The sequence below is a fragment of the Peromyscus maniculatus genome, chromosome 5 (assembly GCF_049852395.1).
Source record: "Peromyscus maniculatus bairdii isolate BWxNUB_F1_BW_parent chromosome 5, HU_Pman_BW_mat_3.1, whole genome shotgun sequence".
In the NCBI taxonomy this organism is placed as follows: Eukaryota; Metazoa; Chordata; class Mammalia; order Rodentia; family Cricetidae; genus Peromyscus; species Peromyscus maniculatus.
In genome coordinates, this window is record NC_134856.1 from 131,692,495 (window position 1) to 131,712,895 (window position 20,401).

The 20,401-nt window shown below is 43.6% G+C and overlaps 1 protein-coding gene across 3 annotated transcripts in view; it reads left to right on the forward strand.

The window, feature by feature from the left end:
• Spin1 (spindlin 1) overlaps positions 1–20,401 on the forward strand; it is a 52,551-nt gene that overhangs the window by 20,852 nt on the left and 11,298 nt on the right. For all 3 annotated transcript variants that reach the window (XM_076573325.1, XM_006976855.4, XM_042278476.2), the window contains exons 2-4: positions 1,025–1,235; positions 6,286–6,334; positions 18,323–18,576. In XM_076573325.1, the coding sequence (XP_076429440.1) occupies positions 1,184–1,235; positions 6,286–6,334; positions 18,323–18,576 (355 nt within the window). In that variant the 5' untranslated portion in view covers positions 1,025–1,183. The remainder of the gene's footprint in view (positions 1–1,024; positions 1,236–6,285; positions 6,335–18,322; positions 18,577–20,401) is intronic.

The following is a 20,401-nucleotide window of genomic DNA, read 5'->3' on the forward strand; positions in this document are numbered from 1 at the left end:
TTCATGCAGAGAAAGATTGGAATTGGTTTACCCATTGACAGTGCATTCTGCCTTATAAGGGGTCCTGAGCAGCTGTCACTTGGGGTGGTGGGAAGTTCTTTGTACTGTACATGGTAAGCTGTCTGCCGAGCTGTGGCTGGCAGTGCTGAATGCTGCTCAGGTTACAAGAGAATTAAGTTTGACATAAGAGCTTGCGTGTTTTACCTTCATGTTTAGTGCTTTATCTCTAAGCACAGCAGAAAGGGCCAGGGGAAGACCACTGGGCTGTGATGAACCCTCCTTGTAATCTTAGGAAGAGACTGAATAGGGGACAATGGTAAAACCGTGGAGGGGTGATGGTACAGAGATCTCTGTAATTGTTTATTTAACAGTTACAAGTAACCAACTGAAATAAAAGACTGGCTACAGGAGCAGTTATCTAAGCCGGTAACACTATTACCCTATAGCAGTTGGAAAAATGTCTGATTGAGATGTATATGGATATGTTTTATTACCTGGACTGTAGAGTTCCTGGAACCAAATTTGATATAAATGGTTCTGCTTTTGTGAAACGATTTAGCATCTGTTTGGGTGGGTACCTTTCTTTGGGAGTTTTCTTGGGTTAGTGGAATCTTTTTCTGAGAGGTTGGGAACAGAAAGAGAGAAGCAAAATTAATGTCATCTTTTTCCGAAGCCTTGATATGCCAACTGCATCTCCCCTTCCTGAGTGACCTGCACCATTGCCTCCCCCCAGGAAAAAGGCTGTACTCTCTTCAATCCCGATGTTTGTGGCCCTGGTGCTTAGCAGCAAGGTGCTTTAGGCTGTAACAGGAAAGGACTCTCTCTCTAGTCTCTGCATAGCCTCTTCTCTCCACTGGGTCTGCACCCGTCCCAGACTTCCCTTTCACACTGTCAGACATTGTCTTTGCTGGGAACCACGGCATTGCTGTAGGGATCAGTGTCTTTTAGCTGAGAATTGTGCTTACATTTTGTGTCATCTTTAGAGGCTCATTGGCATTTTGTTGTCTTGATGTTCATTTTACAGAGTGCTTGGGATTCTACATGTTTTTGCTGAACTTGTGAAAGAGAGACCTGGATGGTTGATTAACAGGAACACTGACCTGTGGGAAGGAAGCTTCATATCTAAAAATATTGGATTTTCACCCTAGTTCAGCAGCTCTGCTGCTCACATAAATACAGATGAATGAAGACCCCATTCGGGAAGACACCTGGCCAGCGGTCCAGAGCTGATGCAGGTAAGTATTGCAGCTCTGCGTGTATTTCAGTGTGACGTACATTTTAGAACATAGAACAGTGATTTCCATCATAGTACCTGGCAGTGGGATCTTCTCCATTCCTAGTGCTGCATGTGAAAGAAGAGCTTTGGTTTCTTGAAAAGGGAACCCCCGTGCTAAATACTGTTTTCTGTATAACCTAGCAATTTCTAGGTAAGTGGTAAACAAGTGAATTCCAAGTATCTATTTGAGAATATAATAAATCAAGGCTTTATTTTTTACTTGAAGAAGCTGAAATGTTAGAATGTTAGATTTAGAGAGATTTAGGAGATTGAGTAGCTTTGGGGCAGAAGGAGGATCTTACTCAGTTTTGAAGCAGCTTTACTGTGTGGATCTGAACTGAAGGAGGCCTTGTGGACCTGTAATTCTAGCACGCTAAGTGGAGTCGAGAAGATCAGGAATTCGAGGTCATCTTTCATTACATAGCAAGTTCCAGGCCAGCCTGGGCTACATGAAGTCTTGTCTCAGGAACAAAACTAAACCAAAAACTAAGCCTGCACCCCTCCACTGAAACAGGAACCCATTCTGATTTTTTTGTGGCACATGGCTAAAGTAACAGGAATAAAAGTGTAGGGTTTTGTTTTTGTTTTTTTGTTTTGTTTTGTTTTTGTGGGGGAGGGTGAGACATGGTTTTTCTGTGTAGCCCTGGCTGTCTTGGAACTCGCTCTATAGACTAGGCTGGCCCCAAACTCGGAGATCTGCCTCTCTGCCTCCCAAGTGCTGGGATTAAAGGTGTGTGCCACCACTGTCCAGCTTAAAAGTGTTGATTTTTAAAACCCTCTCCTCCCAAAGAAACAAATAACCTTACACAATGTTTTATAAAATTAGTGAATGAGCCAGCCAGCCTGTCTTTTCTTTCCTTCCTTTTTTTTTGGCCACAGGATCTTGAGCATGTTGATCCTCCTGCCTGTGATTCCCAGTGTTAGGATCACCACAAGGCATTTGCCAACAAGCTACACTGATCAGTAAAACTCTTGAATACGTAACCTTCTAGGCATTTGAACATTGGAAAAAGTGTGTGACAAAGTTTAAGTGAGGTTATTAATGTTTCAGAACTTGTTGCCCACGCTGGCCCTATGCCTTTGGTTCTCTTACCACAGACACCATGGCCAGCGTGTAGTGTTTTCAGTTTAAAGAAGCCCAGCTTTTATAGATCTCACCATGGGTAGCCTTGAACTTGCCACGTTGACTGCTGGCTGTGGTCTTATGTGGTCCTCCTGCCCCTGCTTCCCACTTCTGGGACTGGAGGTGTGCATCCATGCCTGGCAGAATTCTTTGTTTGAAATGATTTCAGCTCCTACCTGTCTGGTTTTGTTGCTCACTCTTTCCATTAACTCATTCTCTGGTTCTGTGATTGGCTCAACCTCTTGGGCATGAATATCTTGTGTGATTGATTCTCAGCCACCCTGCCTTAGGGGCACAGGACAGCTTGTCCACGTTATCAGCTTTTACAGGTAAACTAAAGTGTAGGCCTCTTTTAAGAGTATGCCTCAATCCTACTGTCTGACTGGGCTCTAGTAACTCCAGCAGCACTAGTTGAGGTTCCTTCTGCACGGCTTCCTGGATGGGGTCTGACAGCCTAGGTACCATCCTCTCTGTTCATCTCCTGCTTTCTAATTTATGAGCGGTTGCTGTTTTGTGACTGATTCTTGGCTCAATCTAAGAAGCACTGTGGAGATTTTTAGTGTTTTGCTTGTGATAAGGACAGAGGAGCAACTTAAACTCTTGAAGAGCTGGGCCAGAAACTGGAGATTGTCTGGTTACAACTTAATTTTCTAGAGCCTTGGGACTCCTCGCATGCCTCTGCCTCATCAGTCTCTTGACTGCACTGTGTTCTCAGTCACCACTGATTCCTCAGATCATGTCAGGCAGCCATGTTGCTTGTCTCCAGAGCCTCAGTCTCACCCACCGTATGGCCTGAACTCTTATCTTTTCATCTAGGATTAGACAGTTATTTTGGCATAGTGCTTACCTACCTTTTCTTACCCAGTGAGGTAGCAGGTTCTCAGTGAGAAAGTCAACACTGACATGATGCATAGTACACAGTGAAGTGTTCTGGAATAGAATATCTGTTTAAATAAAGATTTCTTTTATTTGTATTGCATAATACTTGTTTATGTTAAGGTGTTAGGAAAAGGGGACAGACAGGGAGGAAGTAGGAAAGCAGGATGGACAGCACATAGATAGATAAACAAGCCTCAGGGCAGCACATAGATTAATAGAAATGGGTTAATTTAAGTTAAAAAGAGCTAGATAGAACAAGTCTAAGCTAAGGCCAGCCATTCATAATTAGTAATAAGTCTTTGTGTTATGATTTGGGAGCTGGGAGTCCAAGAAAGCCTGCTGCAGAAGTTTTGCTCCAAGGATCAGAGACAGTGGCCTGGCTTTGTTACATCTGAGGTACCTGTTTCTAGAAGCCAGCAGGCTGTGTGCCCAGAGTAGGCTTATGGGGTGGAGGTTGTGAGGAGTGGGATACTATGGGATGGGAGAGGGGGTGGAAACACCTGGTACGCTGTATGTAGTTCTAGCATGCCTTGATGAATCCTTTCTTTGCACCTGTCAGAGGTGTCTGGGGACACATCAGGGATGGTTGCTTCCACTTCTGGCTGACCTTGTAGCTGTCACACACTTCCTTTTCTTGTTATCTTTGTTCTTCCCTCAGTGGGTCCAGGTGGCTCTCCTGGCAGTCAGGTCCCCAACATGCCATCTTTGTCTCTGATTGAGAGCTATAGTGGCTGATTAGTGCCTATAGTTAGTGTTGAGACGCTGTAAAGGCACCTTAATATAAGGACAAGGGATGGGAGTTTGCACACAGTGAAGAAGCCTTCCAGTCTCAGCCCTGTTGCCTCCCAGAGAACCATTCTGCCCTGTGGTGAAGACTTCTTCATTCTTGGCCATTTTATGTGTGTACCTGGTGGGTAAAAGTGCTGCTTCCTTTGTAACCTCTAAGCTCAATAGGTTGTGTTTTTTATTCTGTTTAACTATTCAGAGAACTTCTGTTTCTTTGCCCAATTTAAAATGCTGACCTGGTAAGCAAATACATTTTGTATGATTTCAGAATATTTTAAGTGTATTATTAGACTCATGTTATGATTAAGCATATGGCTGGTACATCTGGGTGAGTGTTATTCGGGTCCAGAGGAAATAATGTTTTGACATGGTTTCAAGCTGTCTGTTGTGGTGCTCAGGTATCTGTGTCTTTTCTAAAGTTTTCTCCCCACCTGTTAACACCAGTTGCCAAGAGAAGAGCATTTATATAACTAAGTGTGCATAATGTAGATGTGATTCCCCCCCCCCCCCATTTTCATGGATTTCGGTATTCTGTAATTAGGCTTGTGTGTATTTAAGGTTATTGTGGATTTTTGATTAATTAACCATACTATTTTGAGGTGTATTTTGTGATCCATGGTGACATTATTTGTCCTGAAGTTAAGTCTGTCTCAGTCCTTGTTTGGTGCAGCTGGACTGAAGGATACCATGTCAACAGGTGGGTAGCAGATTGAATCACGGTCTCCTGGCTTAAGTTGTTCCTCACAGCAAATCTTGATTCCCTGTATCTATGTGTTTAGAAGTGTGTGTTTGTTTGTTTTGCACTCGTGAAAACATTACCCGTGGTTTTCAGCAGTTAGTTTAGGGGTACTGTGCACAGCTGCCTCTGTGCTTGTTCACCAACCTGGGCCTCGTGCGCTTCATCACACTTCCACTTGGCAGCTGCCGTCCCTTGCTCCTCTTCTCTTTGGTACAGTCTAGTTTCCCACGTGTTAGGCCTGTGGTTGCTGCTCTCTGGGTCTCTAGGGCTGGTTTCATTTTCAGTTATTTATGTCTTTGTGCAGGTTTGGGAAGTTTATGTCCATGTGGATTGACCTTACTGATCTACATAGCCTACTAGTCACCCCAGTGGGTCTTCAGTGCTAGCGACTTACTGTTTCCTGGTTTGATTTGTTTTCTTGTATATTTCCTGAGTCTAGGGATTAGTTGGATGTGTCTACTTACCTTTAAATGTCCTTGTGTGCTAAATATTTTGTTTTGATTATAACCTACTTGGTTATTGGTGTCTGGTCTGCAAAGCCAGTCCCCCTCCCCCTAATGCTGGCATATGGCACCAAAGCTGGGTTACTCTGTGTGTGGGTGTGCGGGTGTGCGGACACACACACACACACACACACACACACACACACACACACACTTACCCCTTTCTTGGCTAATAATTTTTAAGAGAAGTAGTTGGACATTTTAAAAGGTGTTAAGTTTGTCAGGCAGGTGTTAAGGATGGTTTTTGGTATTCTGTTTTATGTAGGCTGCTGTGGATTTCTTGAGGAGTCTTGTTTTTAGATTTTGTTTCTGATTGCTTCACTAGTCCAAGAAGTGGCTAGATGGAACTTGAACAGCTTTATTGATTTGTGATTTCTCAGAATTTACTCACATTCAGATTCCTGTTTAGCCAGAGTGTGGACCCTTGCTGACCCCTAGCTCGCTGAGGTTTGGAGTTCTCCTCTGAGTAGCTCTCCCTGTATACACTGCACTGTTACAAGTTAATGACAAACAGTTCTCTCTAACTCCAGTGTGACACTCCACCTGGTAAGATCCCACTCCCTTCAAATACCATCCTCCAAAAATGGCTTTCAGAAATGAATTCAGGGCCAGTGGTGGGCGCCGCTTCATTTGTTGGGCAGCTTTCAGCTCCTTTGCTTCCTGGCCTCTCAAACCAGATGGTCCCTGTGTTTCCTAGATTATAAGGGGAAGACGAGTTGAGTTCTGTACTCTTGACTGCTTTATGGTCAGGTGTGCTTCTTATTTAATTTTGTATGTGTAACTGGTTTTATTTTTATGGCTGATCTGGAAGCAAAGAACCATTTGCTGTCATTTTTGTCTGCTCAGAGTATCTCCTTTTCAGAAGTCAAGTAAACAAGTGGCTCTAACATGTTGGTGGTTAATGACCTATTCCAGGCTTTGTGAAGTATGGTTTGTTTTTAGTCCATTTTTTGCTGACTGTAACTCACCTCTCTCGTAGGCCATGCTGGAGTCTCTGCAAACATGATGAAGAAGAGGACGTCTCACAAGTAAGCAATGCTCACCCCTGTTTAGATAAGCAGCACCAGGACCACCTCTTACGTCAGAGCTGCTTAGCTCACCCCCACCTAATGCATAGTAATTGTGTGTGGTCGCCCCTGTCCATTTCCCCTCCTTGGACTGCATGAAGTGTGTCAGGTATGCACTTCAGCTGGTAAAAGCTTTTGAGTCGTGGCTATCCTCTGTCTTAATGGGAACCCACTGGATGGCGGAAAATAACTGTGTGTGTGTGTGTGTGTGTGTGTGTGTGTGTGTGTGTGTGTGTGTGTGTTTGGGGGTGGGGCTAAGGTTAAAACCTTAGCCAAGGGCTGAACAGAGATATCTGATGTAGGATCCACCTAGCCAGTTGCCATGCTCCTCTTTGTACCTGTAATTTATAGAAAACATACTCATTTAAAATAGACTTAAACAGTTTTGGTTTTTTGAAACATCATCTCATTGTATTGTCTGAGCTTGCCTAAAACTTGTAATTCTCCTGACTCAGCCTCCAAACTGCTGAGATTCCATGTGTGCAAGCATATGTCACCAGGCCGGGCAATAGTCATGTATTTAAAGTGACAAGTGTGTTCTAGTCCTGTAGTTGCTATGCAGAGGTGACTGTCATTGATACACCACTCTAACAATGACTTGAGAATGTAAGGGATGGAAGTTATCCATGAAGGCTCTCCTCCTCCTACCACTGCATAAGCGTCCTGCAGCAGTTCTTCCCAAGTGATTCACAGGGGAGATTTGAGTCCCTTCATTGCCTCAGTGGAGCTTAAGACAATAGGAAGTCTCTTGGTCATGGAAGGTCTGGTAAATAAGAGTTTCCTCAGTAATGGTTGATGATTGAACTAGACTTGTCTCTCATTAAGATGAGTGCATAATGTAAATATAATACTCACCTTAAATGACCTAGAAAACAAAAATTTGAAAGTTAGGTAAGTGTGCTGTTCCCTGAGAACAGAATAAACCTTACCTTGTTTCATCATCTTTCTGCTTTTGCTGTATTCAGTGATGCTGTATCCATTTATGTGGTGCCTCTACTCATTAGTGTGGCATGAATGATAAGCTGTCTCTTGTCTCAAATAGAGAGTAACAGTAAGGCAGAAATACAAACCACAAATAATAGACAGTGGGTGAGGGACAAGTGAAATACCTCCTTTCTAAAACCAAAGCAGCTCATTCAGAATAGATTTCTGCCATGTAAAAGAAGTTAAGAATATTAAGATGCAGTGCTTTCGCACTCTACTCCCTTTTAAAAACCTATTTTTAAATGATTACCATTGGTTAACATTCCATTGACTTAAGAAGTTAGACATTTGTTGTGGGATATTTGTGTACTATGTGAAGATAAATTGCTGTGATTGGTTTAATAAAGAGCTGAATGGCCAATAGCTAGAACGAGGTTAGGCAGGACTTCTGGAGACAGAGAGGACACTGGGAAAAAAGGGTGGAGTCGACAGCCAGGACAGGAAACAAGGAGGGGCAAGGTGAAAGAGAGGTAACACCATGTGGCAGAACATAGATTAATATAAATGGGCTAGTTTACATTATAAGAGCTAGTTGAGACAAGCCTAAGCTAAGGCCAAGCTTTCATAATTCATAAGTCTCTGTGTCACTGTTTGTGAGCTGGCAGCCCAAAGGAAAGTCCAACTACATTTGCTTGAGCCCATAGTTGTGTTATGCATCTATTTTGAGCAAGTGATTTCTTGTTTCCTTTCCTGAGTAATGTTGAGCATTCACTGCCTCGTGGGTTTGACCCCTTCAGGCACAAGAAATAAACACCAACTGCTTGAAACTATCAATATAATTGATCGAGATATATAGTAGACATGTATGAAATCATCAAAAAATAAATGAAAAAAAAAAACACCAAAAAACCAAAAACAACCAGCAGTTCAGAGTTCACAGGCATAGCAACAAAAAGAGCTCATGTTGTTTGTTCCACATTGTGGGGACTCCGTCTGTTGCTTTCACAGACTAGTTTAAGGTCAGGAGTCTTGAGTGCATTGCTGTGCCCTAGAAGGTGAAATGAGAGAAGTTTCACTGCAAATTTGAAGGTGGACAGAGGGCTGAGGAGAAAGAAATCCAAAGTTCCCTTGTTGGGTGCTGGCTATTAATGTCTTGAATGGAGTGAGCAGGGACAAGGAGCTTTGCAGATTGCTTTGTGTTCTGGGTGCAGCTTGCCCATGTCTGAAGTAAATGTTGGACCATATCAGTGAGTTTTTGCTTTTCAACACAGGTTTCTTCCTACAACAGATTTTTTTTTTTAAATGAAAACCAAATACAAAACAACCTCAACTCCTCAGCTCTCATCCCTCCATCTTCCACAGTGCCTGTCCTGTTGTTGCCCACAGTGGTGGGTAGGCTCAGGGCGACCCTTAGAGTTAGATGCTGAGGTGTAGTCAGGAGAGCTGCAGTCAGCATACACACCCATCCCTAAGAGGTGCTAGGAGAACTCAGGAATTATCCCCACCACCGAGAAATGGTATGTGTTAATTTTGATGACTGTCCCTGTTGGGAGTCTAATCCAGGGCCTTAACAGGCTAGGCAAGTGCTATAGCCATGTCCTTAATTTTGTTTTTAGTGGAAATCATCTGTGTACTTGCTGTGTGCTGGGTACCTGCTGGGTTTGGGAGACTGGCATCAAGACAGGGCTTTCTGGATTTTGTTCCATGAAGTTGTTTGGGATGCTGTAAGATTAAAGGATGTCTTGAGTGAAAATACAGTTGAGATGGCATCTAAGTGAACTTAGGTACAGTGGTTTGTTGCTCTTAATTTTAGATGTTATGTTAACTCCCCCCCCCCCCATGTGAATGGGTACTAGGTCTCCATTTTAAGGTACTATCTTGAAAATGGGGGGTTTCATATGTTTTATTAATTTGCATGGACTTTATTTGTTTTTTGTTTTGTTTTTTCAAAGATATAAAGTCTCGCTAGTATGCATCCTTAGCTAGCCTGGAACTCAAGCACACCAGGCTGATGGAACTTATAACAGAGGTCCTTCTGCCTCTGCCTCCCAAGTGCTGGGATGAAAGGCACACACTACCACACCCAGTTCACTAATTTGCTTTTAGAGAGTAAGTGCTGGGGATTGACAGACTGAAGTTTGCTTTGCATGCAAGCATAGGACCCTAGTTTAACTTAGAAGTCAGCTGCAGTAGTACACATCTGTAAGCCCAGTGCTGGGTTAGTGGTGGGAGTGCTGAGACAGGTAGACCCTTGGAGCTCCCTGACCAGTCACCTCACTGAATCTTCTGAGTTCCAGGGTCAATGAGAGACCTTGTCTCAAAAAATTAAGGTGGAGAGTGACTGAGGAAGACACCTGATGTCACCTTTTGACCTCCATCTACACATTCATGTACATGCAGATCACCTACAGGAATGTACATCCTCTAAGAGTAAACTGGAAATAAGGTAGAGACGCCAGTCACTAATGGAGAGTGTCTCTCCCCCTCCATGTTGGTCTCTGGTGTGATCCCACGTCATTCTCATGGTGCCCTTGTCAAGTTATAGCCATGAGCTCTTATTACAGATGCAAAAACTGATGCCCAAAGAGATGAAGAAACCTGCCTGAAGTTTGACAACTAATCAATAATTGAGCTAGGTCTAGAAGTGGGCTAACTACCACACCACATCCACTGAGCTTGATGCTTTCTTGCCTCATCTTGAAAATGGGCTATTTCAGTCATAACTACCCAGGTTGGACAGGTCCCCAATAGATATCCAAAGTATCTGAGAGGCCCATGGTGTATTAGGTCTTAAGTCTGTCAGAACATGAATTAACCCCCTAATGTACTGTGGTGTTCCTTCAGGCACCATCTACCCACCCACAGTGTGTAGATGAACTGATGATGACTTTCATGGAGATACTGTTCTATTTGATCTTGTTTTTGTGTTGTCATTTCACACCAGGAAATGACAGCATCACCTAGAAATTTTATAAAATAACAGCTGCCAGCCAAGCAAGATTCTAATGTTAGTTTGTATCTTGCAAAAAGACCAAGATTTTTATTTAACTATTTTCTTCTGAATTTTGTAGAATCCAAAGAAAAAGAATTGCTTTGATGTTAACAGTACCAACTAGGCTGGGAAGAATCACCAGTAATTAATTCATGCAGCCAAGTTCAGTGTAGGACAGACTGACTAATGGTGGAACTGTGATAATTGACAGGCTTAGTGTACACACATAGTGTATTAAATATTGGCTTCCAATTGGACTTCTTTTTTTGTTTTTCTTTTAGAATTAGTCATGGGTTTCCTTGTGGGCTTTTCATATATTCTTCATTTTGTTGATTCTTTCCCTCCCTTCCCTACTATGTTCCCCTCAGAAACCCTCCTTCAGCTTTTATGACATATGTGTGGTTTTTTCCTTCTCCCCAACCCGCTCTCAAAACCTTTTTTGCCCCTCACTGTCTACTTCCTAGCATTAGCTGTACATCTTAGAGATGCAAAACTTCAAATCTAGGGACCACATATGAAAGAGAGTGTGGTCTGGGGTCCTTTACCTCTGCTTAGTTAGTATTGCTCTGTTCATTGGGGATCTTTGGTGCTTCCATACCAGTTTTGGGATTGCTCTTTGTAGTTTTGTAAGGAATGTCACTGGGATTTTGATGGGAAACACACAGAGTCTATGGGCAGCTTTTGTTTTCACAGTGTGATTTTTGTCAGTTGGTGAGCACAGAAGATCTTCCCACTCTCTAGTGTCTTCTTTCTCTGGTCTTGTAAAGCTTTTGCTGCCGGGTTAGTTATTCCTAGTTAGTTTTGGTTTGGGGCCTGGAAAGGTGGCTCAGCAATTAAGAGCACTAAATGCTCTTGCAGGAGAATGGGGTGTAGCTCCCAGCATCCACATGGCAGCTTAGGACCAACCGCTTCTAACTGCAGTTTCTGAGGAGTCTGACTACTCTTTTGATCCCCGAGAGTTCATGCACACACACAGACACGTAAGAAAAATGTTTTTTTAAAGGCCTTTAATGTTACTCGTCCCTTCCCGCCCACATTCCTTTCTCTGTCATGCCCTCCCATCCCTTACCCCATTTAATCCTTCCTGTCCCAGTATTTCCTTCCCCTTTATGTCATTACATTGTCTCACTTGAAAGATACTCTCTCCCCAAAAGTTTCTCCTTTAAGAGCTTCATAGGGCTTCCCTCTGTTTCTCGGCCACTTATTTCCAGTATTGAGAGAAATGAGTTTTCTTTAATGGGTCCTTTAGGCTGTGTGTGTGTGTGTGTGTGTGTGTGTGTGTGTGTGTGTAGAGGCCAGAGATTGACACCAGGTATTTTATATTATATATTGAGACAGAGTTCTTCACTTGAACCCAGAGCTTGCCAATTCAGTTAGCAGGCCACATGGCTCCAGGGATGAGTGCTGGGGATGGAAACTAGTTCTCACGTTTTCCTCCCGCTTGCTTAGGAGGCTCCTCGCCCACTGAGGAATCTCTTATTTCACTAGATTCTGGAACAATTGTAGAGCTGGCAGTCTCAGTGTTAGCTTGTCATTCCAGTGTTTACTTTTTTTTTTTGGTTTTTTTTTTTTTTTTTTTTTTTTTTGGTTTTTTCGAGACAGGGTTTCTCTGCGTAGCTTTGCGCCTTTCCTGGAGCTCACTTGGTAGCCCAGGCTGGCCTCGAACTCACAGAGATCCGCCTGGCTCTGCCTCCCGAGTGCTGGGATTAAAGGCGTGCGCCACCACTGCCCGGCCAGTGTTTACTTTTTAAAAATTATTAGTTTTTATTAATTGTTTGAGAATTTCATACAATGTATTTTGATCATGTTCACCCCTCCCAGAGATCTCTCTCTATCCTCACTTCCCTACCCACCAAATTTTGAGTTCTTTGTTTCCCCCCTTCTTTTTTTCCTTTTCTTTTCTGACCCTCTTTTATTTTGTTTGTGAAATAGCCCCAGCTGTTCTGGAACTCACTCTGTAGACCAGGCTGGCCTCGAACTCAAGAGATTCACCTGCCTTCATCTCCCAAATGCTGGGATTAAAGATATGCACTACCACTGACTGGCTGTCTTTCCTATTTATTTATTTGTTTGTTTTTTCTGTTTTTCCTTTTTAAAAACTTTTTATTAATTACTTGAGAATTTTATACAATGTAGTTGTAATTAAAATATAGTTACATCACTTCCCCCTTTTCCTTTTCTTCTTCCAGCCCCTTCCATCTCCTCGCCATCCCATCTCCCTCTGACCCCTCCCAGATTGATAGCCTCTTTTCCACTGTTGGCTAAATTGGGCTCAGTTCTTGGGACGGGGCATGACGTCCCCTTGGATCCCGTGTTTCTGCTTTGTCTGGGGTCCATTATATAGCTGACAAAGCACAGAGGTGCATGGGGTTGCTGGAGCAGGGCAGTGGCTCTCCAGCAAGGCCTACAGCAGCTCTACACATCTCCACCTTCCTAGAAAGGCCCTGGAGTGCCAGCAAAGCCTGGCGTTTTAAAAACATCTTTAAATTTAAACAAACAAACAAACAAACAACAAAAAAAAAAAGGATAATTCAAGCAAATGGGGGAAAAATCTTTAAATTCTTATTTCTAATTTTAGATTTCTTTTCTTTCATGGAGTTGGTGATCAAACCTGTGGCTTGGGTATGCTCAGTAAGCACTCCACCAATGAGCTCCATCCCAGCTCTCTTTTCCTGTAATTTTAATAGCTGTATAGTTACTTCAGTGTAGTGATAGATCTTAATTACTTGGTCAGTAGGATGTATTACTGAACATTTTCTTTCAGTAAAGCCCTAGACATGCACTCCCTGAGGTATTAATTGTTCTACATGGTGAAGCTTTGGCATGTGGTGCCTTACTGGTCCAGGAGGATTATTTCTGTTCTGTAAACAGATAAAAAATGTTTATCCCTAAATCCAGCATATGTCTTATTATTGTTCTGTTGCTGTGAAGAGACACCATTTCAAAGGCAACTTAAAATGAAAGCATTTATTTCAGCTTGCTTGCAGTGTCAGAGAATTGGTCCGTGGTTACCATGGTGGGGAATGTTGTGGCAGGTGGACAAGGATGCTAGAGTAGTGGCAGGGAGGTGCACCAGAGCGAGAACTTACATCTTCTCCACACGCCTAAGACAGAAAGAGTGAGACTGGGTGTGGCACGGGCTTTTGAAACCTCAAAGCCCACTCCCAATGACACCTCTCCTTTAACCAGGCCGTACCTCCTAATCCTTCCGAAGTAATCCACTGGGACATAGGCAGTCAAATATATGAGTGTGTAGGCTGTTCTCATTCAGATGACCACAGAGTTGTGTTGCACACCTGTACTTTAGCACTCAGGACTCTGAAGCATGAGGATCTTTGTGAGTTCAAGGCCAGCCTGGGCTATTGAGTGAGCTCCTGCTGGTGAGATGGCACAGCCAGAAGAGACACTTGTTGCTAAACCTGATGATTTGAGTTTTGTCCCCAGGATTCACATGGTGGAAGGAGAGAACTGATGGCTGCCAGCTGTCCCCTGGCCTCTACACACAAACCATGGCACAGATGCACCTACACATGTGCACACAAAAGAAATTAATGAAAATGAAAAGAAACGAGTACCCAACCATGATTTATTTGCATTAGAATCAACATTTGGAGTGAAGTAGAATAAGGTAGAAAAGGCCTACCCTTAGATACTGACTTCCTGTTTTATTTAGTGATTTGCTTAAAGTGTGGACTGACAAATTCATACTGTAGAAATAAAAGCTGTGTACGGATTCAGACCAATCCCCATCAAAATCCCAGTGATGTTCCTTGCAGAACTGGAAAAACACCCTCAAGATTCATGTGGAGTACCAGAGTCCTGAGTAGACAAAGCAGTCCTAACCAAGAACAGTGGCTGTTGCTTAGGATTTGGGAAGTTACAGTGGCTCTTCTTGAAGTTAAGAAGTGGTGTGTGTGATAGAATCCTGTGCATCCTTGCTTCAGTGAGGTGCCTCCCTTAGCCTTTGTGGGGGCCCGTTCCTATACAGGGGAGTTCACTGGGATGTGGGCTTTGTAGAAACTTGTGACTGATTACCTGAAGACAGAGGTAAAAAGTATCACTGAGAAGATTCTGGTGTTCTAAGACAAGTATAATGTGTTGAGTGGGACGGGACAGATGTTTGTTCCTAGAAACTGCACATGTTTAGACTGGTCCTCTTTTGGGTCTGAGTGTTGTTGAGTAGTTACAAGCTCTTGATAGCTTTATCGAAGCTTTTCTTCTCTTCTGTTGTGCTAGTTGTGAGGGAGAGGTTGAGAGTTGTGCCAAATCTGTGTCAGAATAGACACTTGCACGTTTTGATGTCTTCTCAAATACTGAGACTGACCGGGGGGTCACACCTGAAGTTGAGCTGGGAACGTTTGGGGTGGGGTGGAGTGGGGTTGTGGATGAATCTCACAGCACCAAAACTGTGCAGAGGACTTCAGGATTGCTGTTTTCAGACAGATGTAAGCGCATAGAAGGTGTAGCACCGTATCGGCGTAATGGCATTGGAACCAGCTGCAGTGCCACATGCGGTCTTCTCAGCCACTTCCTCCTGCTCTGGGCGTGAGCTCAGATCTTGTGAGTTCTACTAGAATCACCAGTCTGTTGCCGCTCACCCCTGGGAGAGCATTGTCTCCACTGAGTTAGCAATATCAGTAAAAAATGATCTTGTGGGGACTTCTTAGTAAGGTAGCTCAGAGGGAGAAGTGCTTACCATGAAAGCCTGGTGGTCTGAGTTCAAGTTCCTAAACCCATGGAATGTGTAAGGACAGAAGCAACTCTGACCTCCATAAATGTGTTGTCGTGTGCACGTGCTCGTGTGCATATATGTTGTTTATTTTGGTGTAGCTAGAGTTTTCCTGCCTTGCCCACAGTCAGGACAAATCTCTTGTCACCCGCCAGTCCCACAGCCGCTCAGACCCAACCAAGTAAACACAGAGACTTATATTGCTTACAAACTGTATGGCCGTGGCAGGCTTCTTACTAACTGTTCTTATCGCTTAAATTAATCCATTTCCATAAATCTATACCTTGCCACGTGGCTCATGGCTTACTGGCATCTTCACATGCTGCTTGTCCTGGTGGGCGGCTGCAGTGTCTCCTTCTGCCTTCCTGTTCTTTTATTTCTCCTCTCTGTTAGTCCCGCCTATACTTCCTGCCTAGCCACGGCCAATCAGGTTTTATTTATTGACCAATCAGAGCAACTTGACATACAGACCATCCCCCAGCACAGTCAAGTGCAGACCATCTCAGACACCTGCACTCAGGCCCGTGGTCCTAATCATCCTCTATGCAGACCTGCTGGGTAAAGCCAGAGGAACCCAAGAAGGGTTCCCACAGAACATACAGAACATCCCACAGCATTTTGGTGTTAGAAACGTAGTCAGTGGGAGTTTCTTTGTCTAGTTCCCAGGGTAGCCTGGAGCTCCATATGTATTCCAAACTAGCCTCAGACTTGGCTTCCTCCTGGAAGACTGTCTGGGTTTGAGGTGTTTTGATTTAGGACAGTTTCTGAGTTTCGGTTTTGGTACTGTGGCCTTTGACTGCAGACTGTATGTAGACAACTTGTGGTGCAGTCCCTCCCGTTAGCGTGTGTCCTCAGGCTTTGCACCCCGCCTTCTTTCACCGCTCACTTCGCTATGCGCTCCACGCTGCCTGTCCTCAGAATCCTCTGGTTGTCTACGTGACCGAAACCCTCAGGGCCTCGCCAACCTTTTTCCACATTGTCTCATTCTTAGCTTTTCCATTCTGTGATTCGTGGTCCTTCATTAGGATTCTCTGGAGCAAGAGAACCAACAAGAGATAGAAGAACATCAGGATTATGAGAAGTTGAGTACTGAGGCAGGAAGTCCCCTCAACTTGCAGTCTGCGAGCTGGAGACCTGGGGTAGCTGTTGGTACAGTTCTGATGCAAAGGCAGAGAACCAGGAGCCACTGGTGGAAGATTAGTCCAGGAGTGGGAGAAAGCCATGGTCCTGCCCTCTGTTGTATTCAGCCTCAGCAGATTGAGTGAAGCCTGTTTGCATTGCTGAGGACACATCCTTTTTCCTCAGCCGAGCAGTTCACATACTGATCTCTCTCCAGAACATTCTCAGACAACACCCAGAAACAAGCATCTAATCTGGGCACCCCTTGGCACAATCAACTGGACAGTTTCTCTTACTTGGCCTGTGTTATTTGCTTATTGCCAGTAACAATTTTATCTACTACATGGATGTATTTTCCTGGCCAGCCTCTACTACCTATCAAAACTCAATCAAGAACATTTCTTTCTCTCTTCTTTAAGCTACTTTTGTGTATTGTCCATCAGGATCCCAGGGCTGGACAGGAGGTGACCTCAGAGTTCTCGAGCTTCCTTAGCTCTGCTGTGTGTCTTATTTAAAACAAGACTCCCTTTAGCCACCTGTGTCTGCTGTTCCCCTATCTGCCTCTGGGCTTTCATTTCCTGGCTCTAGTCTGGTTAGTTAGGCTCTTGTACTCTAGCGGCCTGGGGACGTGGCTGTCCCTCCCTGGGAGGAAGGTGTGCTGCTTTTCCGAAGGTTCTGAGGTCAGGAGACTGTTGAGGAGCGTGTGGGGATACCTGGCTTCGAGGTTCAGCACTTGGTCCCCCACCTTGCCTCAGCCTTTAGTTGCCCCCCCCCTCAGAGCTGAGTGCTTACTGGCTTTGATGTCTGTCCTTCCTCATGTTTGCGAGAGACCATTGTTTCCAGGACCTCTGACAAGGCTAAGTGCATGTAAATAATGAATGTCCTTCTATTTATAATATATATGTATATATACTTACAGCTTTAGCTATTGTAGCTACAGTACTTTTTAAAGAAATTATGAAATGCCCTGTATACTCTTAAATGGAAAGGAAACCTCTTCAGCCCTGTTTTGCTCTTGGCACACAGCAGCATCTGTCAAGTTGGTTTGGACCAGGTTGCACCCAAGCCAAGTCTATCCTTTGTCTTTGTATTTTAGAGTGTCATGGCCACTCCCACCCCCCATATCAGGAGCCAGGATGGGCACTGGGGAGATGACTGAGTGTGTGAAATGCTTGTGTGAATAAGCATAACGAGCTAAGTTTGGGTCCCCAGGTAGTGCATGTGTCTGTAAACCCAGTAGTTTGGGGGCAGGGCAGAGATAGGTGGATCCTGGGAACTCATTGATCAGCCAGTCTAGCCTAAATGGCAAGTTCTAGATTCAGTGAGAGACTGTTTTGGAAAATAAGGTGGAGAGCAGTAGAAGAAGACACTTGATAGCAACTTCTAGCCTCTACATGGACACATATATTCTTGTATGTGCATGTGTGTGCACACACAAGTAGGCAGAGTATTAGCATTTCATGTAAATATTTAAATCACTAGTTTGATATTATTACAATATTTTTAATATTACATTATTATCTGTCAAACTATTAAAAGGTGCTTGTGAGTTATTCAAGTGTTTGATAAAATTGTGCTTCTGAGAGAACTCTATTGCATGCACACACACAGCTCAGCTCGTTTAAGGTTAGTTTATTTTCAAGGTTACTAGGGTATAAAGAGGAATAAAATGTTAAGTTGTGGGGGTTTTTGTTTTGTTTTTTATTTTTTTGGTTTTTATCGAGATAGGATTTCTCTGTGTACTTTTGGTGCCTGTCCTGGAACTCACTTTGTAGACCAGGCTGGCCTCGAACTCACAAAGATCTGCCTGCCTCTGTCTGCCTCTGGAGTGCTGGGATTAAAGGCGTGTGTTTGTGAGTGCCTCCATCATGTATGTATGTGCACTCCATGCGTGCCTGATGCCTGAGGAGGCCAGAAGAGGGTGTTGGAACTGAGTTCAGGCAGTTACAAAATACCATATGGGTCCTGGAAAGCTAACGGGTCATCTATAAGATTACTCTTTGTTTTTGAAGCAGATTTTGTTATGCAGCCCAGGCTGGCCTAAAACTTGAAGTCATTCTGGCTTATCAGTAGGAATTTGCCCATGCCTTAGGGTCATGTGTAATGAAGAACGTGCAAGCTAGTGACTGTATTGGGTCCAGATATGCATACTTGTGAGAATAATACATTGTATGTGTGAATACAGAAAACATCGGACCAGTGTGGGACCAAGCAAGCCTGTGTCCCAGCCCCGGCGGAACATCGTAGGCTGCAGGATTCAGCATGGGTGGAGAGAGGGCAACGGCCCTGTCACCCAGTGGAAGGGGACTGTCCTGGACCAGGTGCCTGTGAATCCTTCCCTGTATCTTATAAAGTATGATGGATTTGACTGTGTTTATGGACTAGAACTTAATAAAGATGAAAGAGTTTCTGCACTTGAAGTTCTCCCTGATAGAGTTGGTAAGTTTTTAAACTTATTATTTTAAAAGCCTTATTATTTTAAAAAGTGGTGATTGAATACTTTTTGATTCTCATTGTTAGTGTTTTTTACTTATATCAGACCTCAGGCACCTCTGAAACATTTACCACTTACAAACACAAAAGCTGACCCAGAGAAGATGTTCTGAAACCACAGTTGAGAGCCTTATGAAGGATATAAAGATGGATGTTTGTTCTAGAGGTTTCCGGTCTTCCAGTTGCTTGTTGTTGTCTGTGATTGTCATTGGCTCACTGACATGGCATATTGACACCTCAGGATTGTAGGTGGTTTCAGCTTGTTGTCTATTACAAATGGTAATTGTACTTGGAACTGCAGTGGAAGCATCTGGGATGATGCTCTGCCCATTCTTCAGGACATTTTGGAAGTGGAAAGCTTTGATACTATGTCCTCTGGTCTCAGTTTCTCCTTGTAAATGTCCCTTAAAAAAAGTAATGATTATCGATGGCAGTTTTAAGTCAGACATTCACAAGTTAATGTTACTTAAAATATATGTTTCAAAATGTTTTGCTGTTGTTAACTGCCACTTCTTAAAATACTGATGTATATTCTTTCAAAGTTGCCTTTAAGGCTTTGCGTCTCCAATGCATGAGCTCAAGTGAATCCTCCTGTCTTGGCCTCCTGACTAACTAGCTGGGATGGTGGGTATACCACACACCTGGCCGATGACTCTTCCTAGTGTGACTGTGGTCAGGCCTCCTACTGGAAATGTGGATGTTAAATGTCTTACTGGCACCATAGAAAGCAGTTAACTGCATGCTTCCGTTGTGTTAACATGGTGGATGCATCTTCTGATCAGGATTGCAGTCTGTCTGCTTTCCAGGGCAAAGGCTTCTCACCTGAATATTCATAGGACAGGAGCAAACCTCGTGAGCACCATGGCTGTACATCATCAAGTGTGGCCTATGCTCTTTATAGTTTTGTGTGGTCTAGTTCATCAGAGGACATGGATTATAGTTGTAAACTAAAGCACTTTGAAGAGAGGAGTCCAAATGATTGTTCAGATCAGCAAGATATTGTGCGTCCAGTACACTTAGTAAGTGGTTCAGTGCTCTTTATTTTGGCTGACTCCAAGCTCACTGTCATTCCCCTGCCTCAGGCTCTGGAGGGCTAGGATTAGACGTACGGACAACCATTTTTGGCTAGACACGTAACTCTTAACTTTAGTGTTCACTATGAGAGTAGAATCTAGAAAGTTACTTGCTTTTTGTGTTCTGTGTAGGAGGAAAGTCTTCTAGCCCACTTCAGTGTGTACATTGAATTTTAGTTATATCGATACTAGGAATGGAGAAAAACCAGCTGAAGAGCCTGTGATGTCAGTGGTTCTCAAGGCAAGGTCTGTGGACCTTTAAGGTCCCTACACCTGTTAGTTTCCTAACATTAAGTTAAGATTTGGTCCCCTCACCCTCATTTATTCACAGTTGCTGTGTGGAGTTCCCTCTTCTATTGGAAAAGTCTGCATAACTCAGCATGCAGACACACACACACACATGAAATGAACCAAGTTAGATAAAGATCCACTCAGAGGGCAAGATGGACAGTGGGAAACATTACAGAAAAAGACTGCAGAATTTATTATCTGGATCATTTTGTACATGTGATCTCCATTCCTGTCTTTGGAGATTTGGCTACTTTGGATACACACTCCGTAAATGGAGTCATAGAGAATTGTTTTTTCTGTGACTTATTTCATCTAGTGTCAGGTACTCAACGTTCATCCACAGAGTAGCACGTGGCAGGAGTGCTTTCCCTTTGAATACTGGAAGTCATGCTCTGGGACATACATAT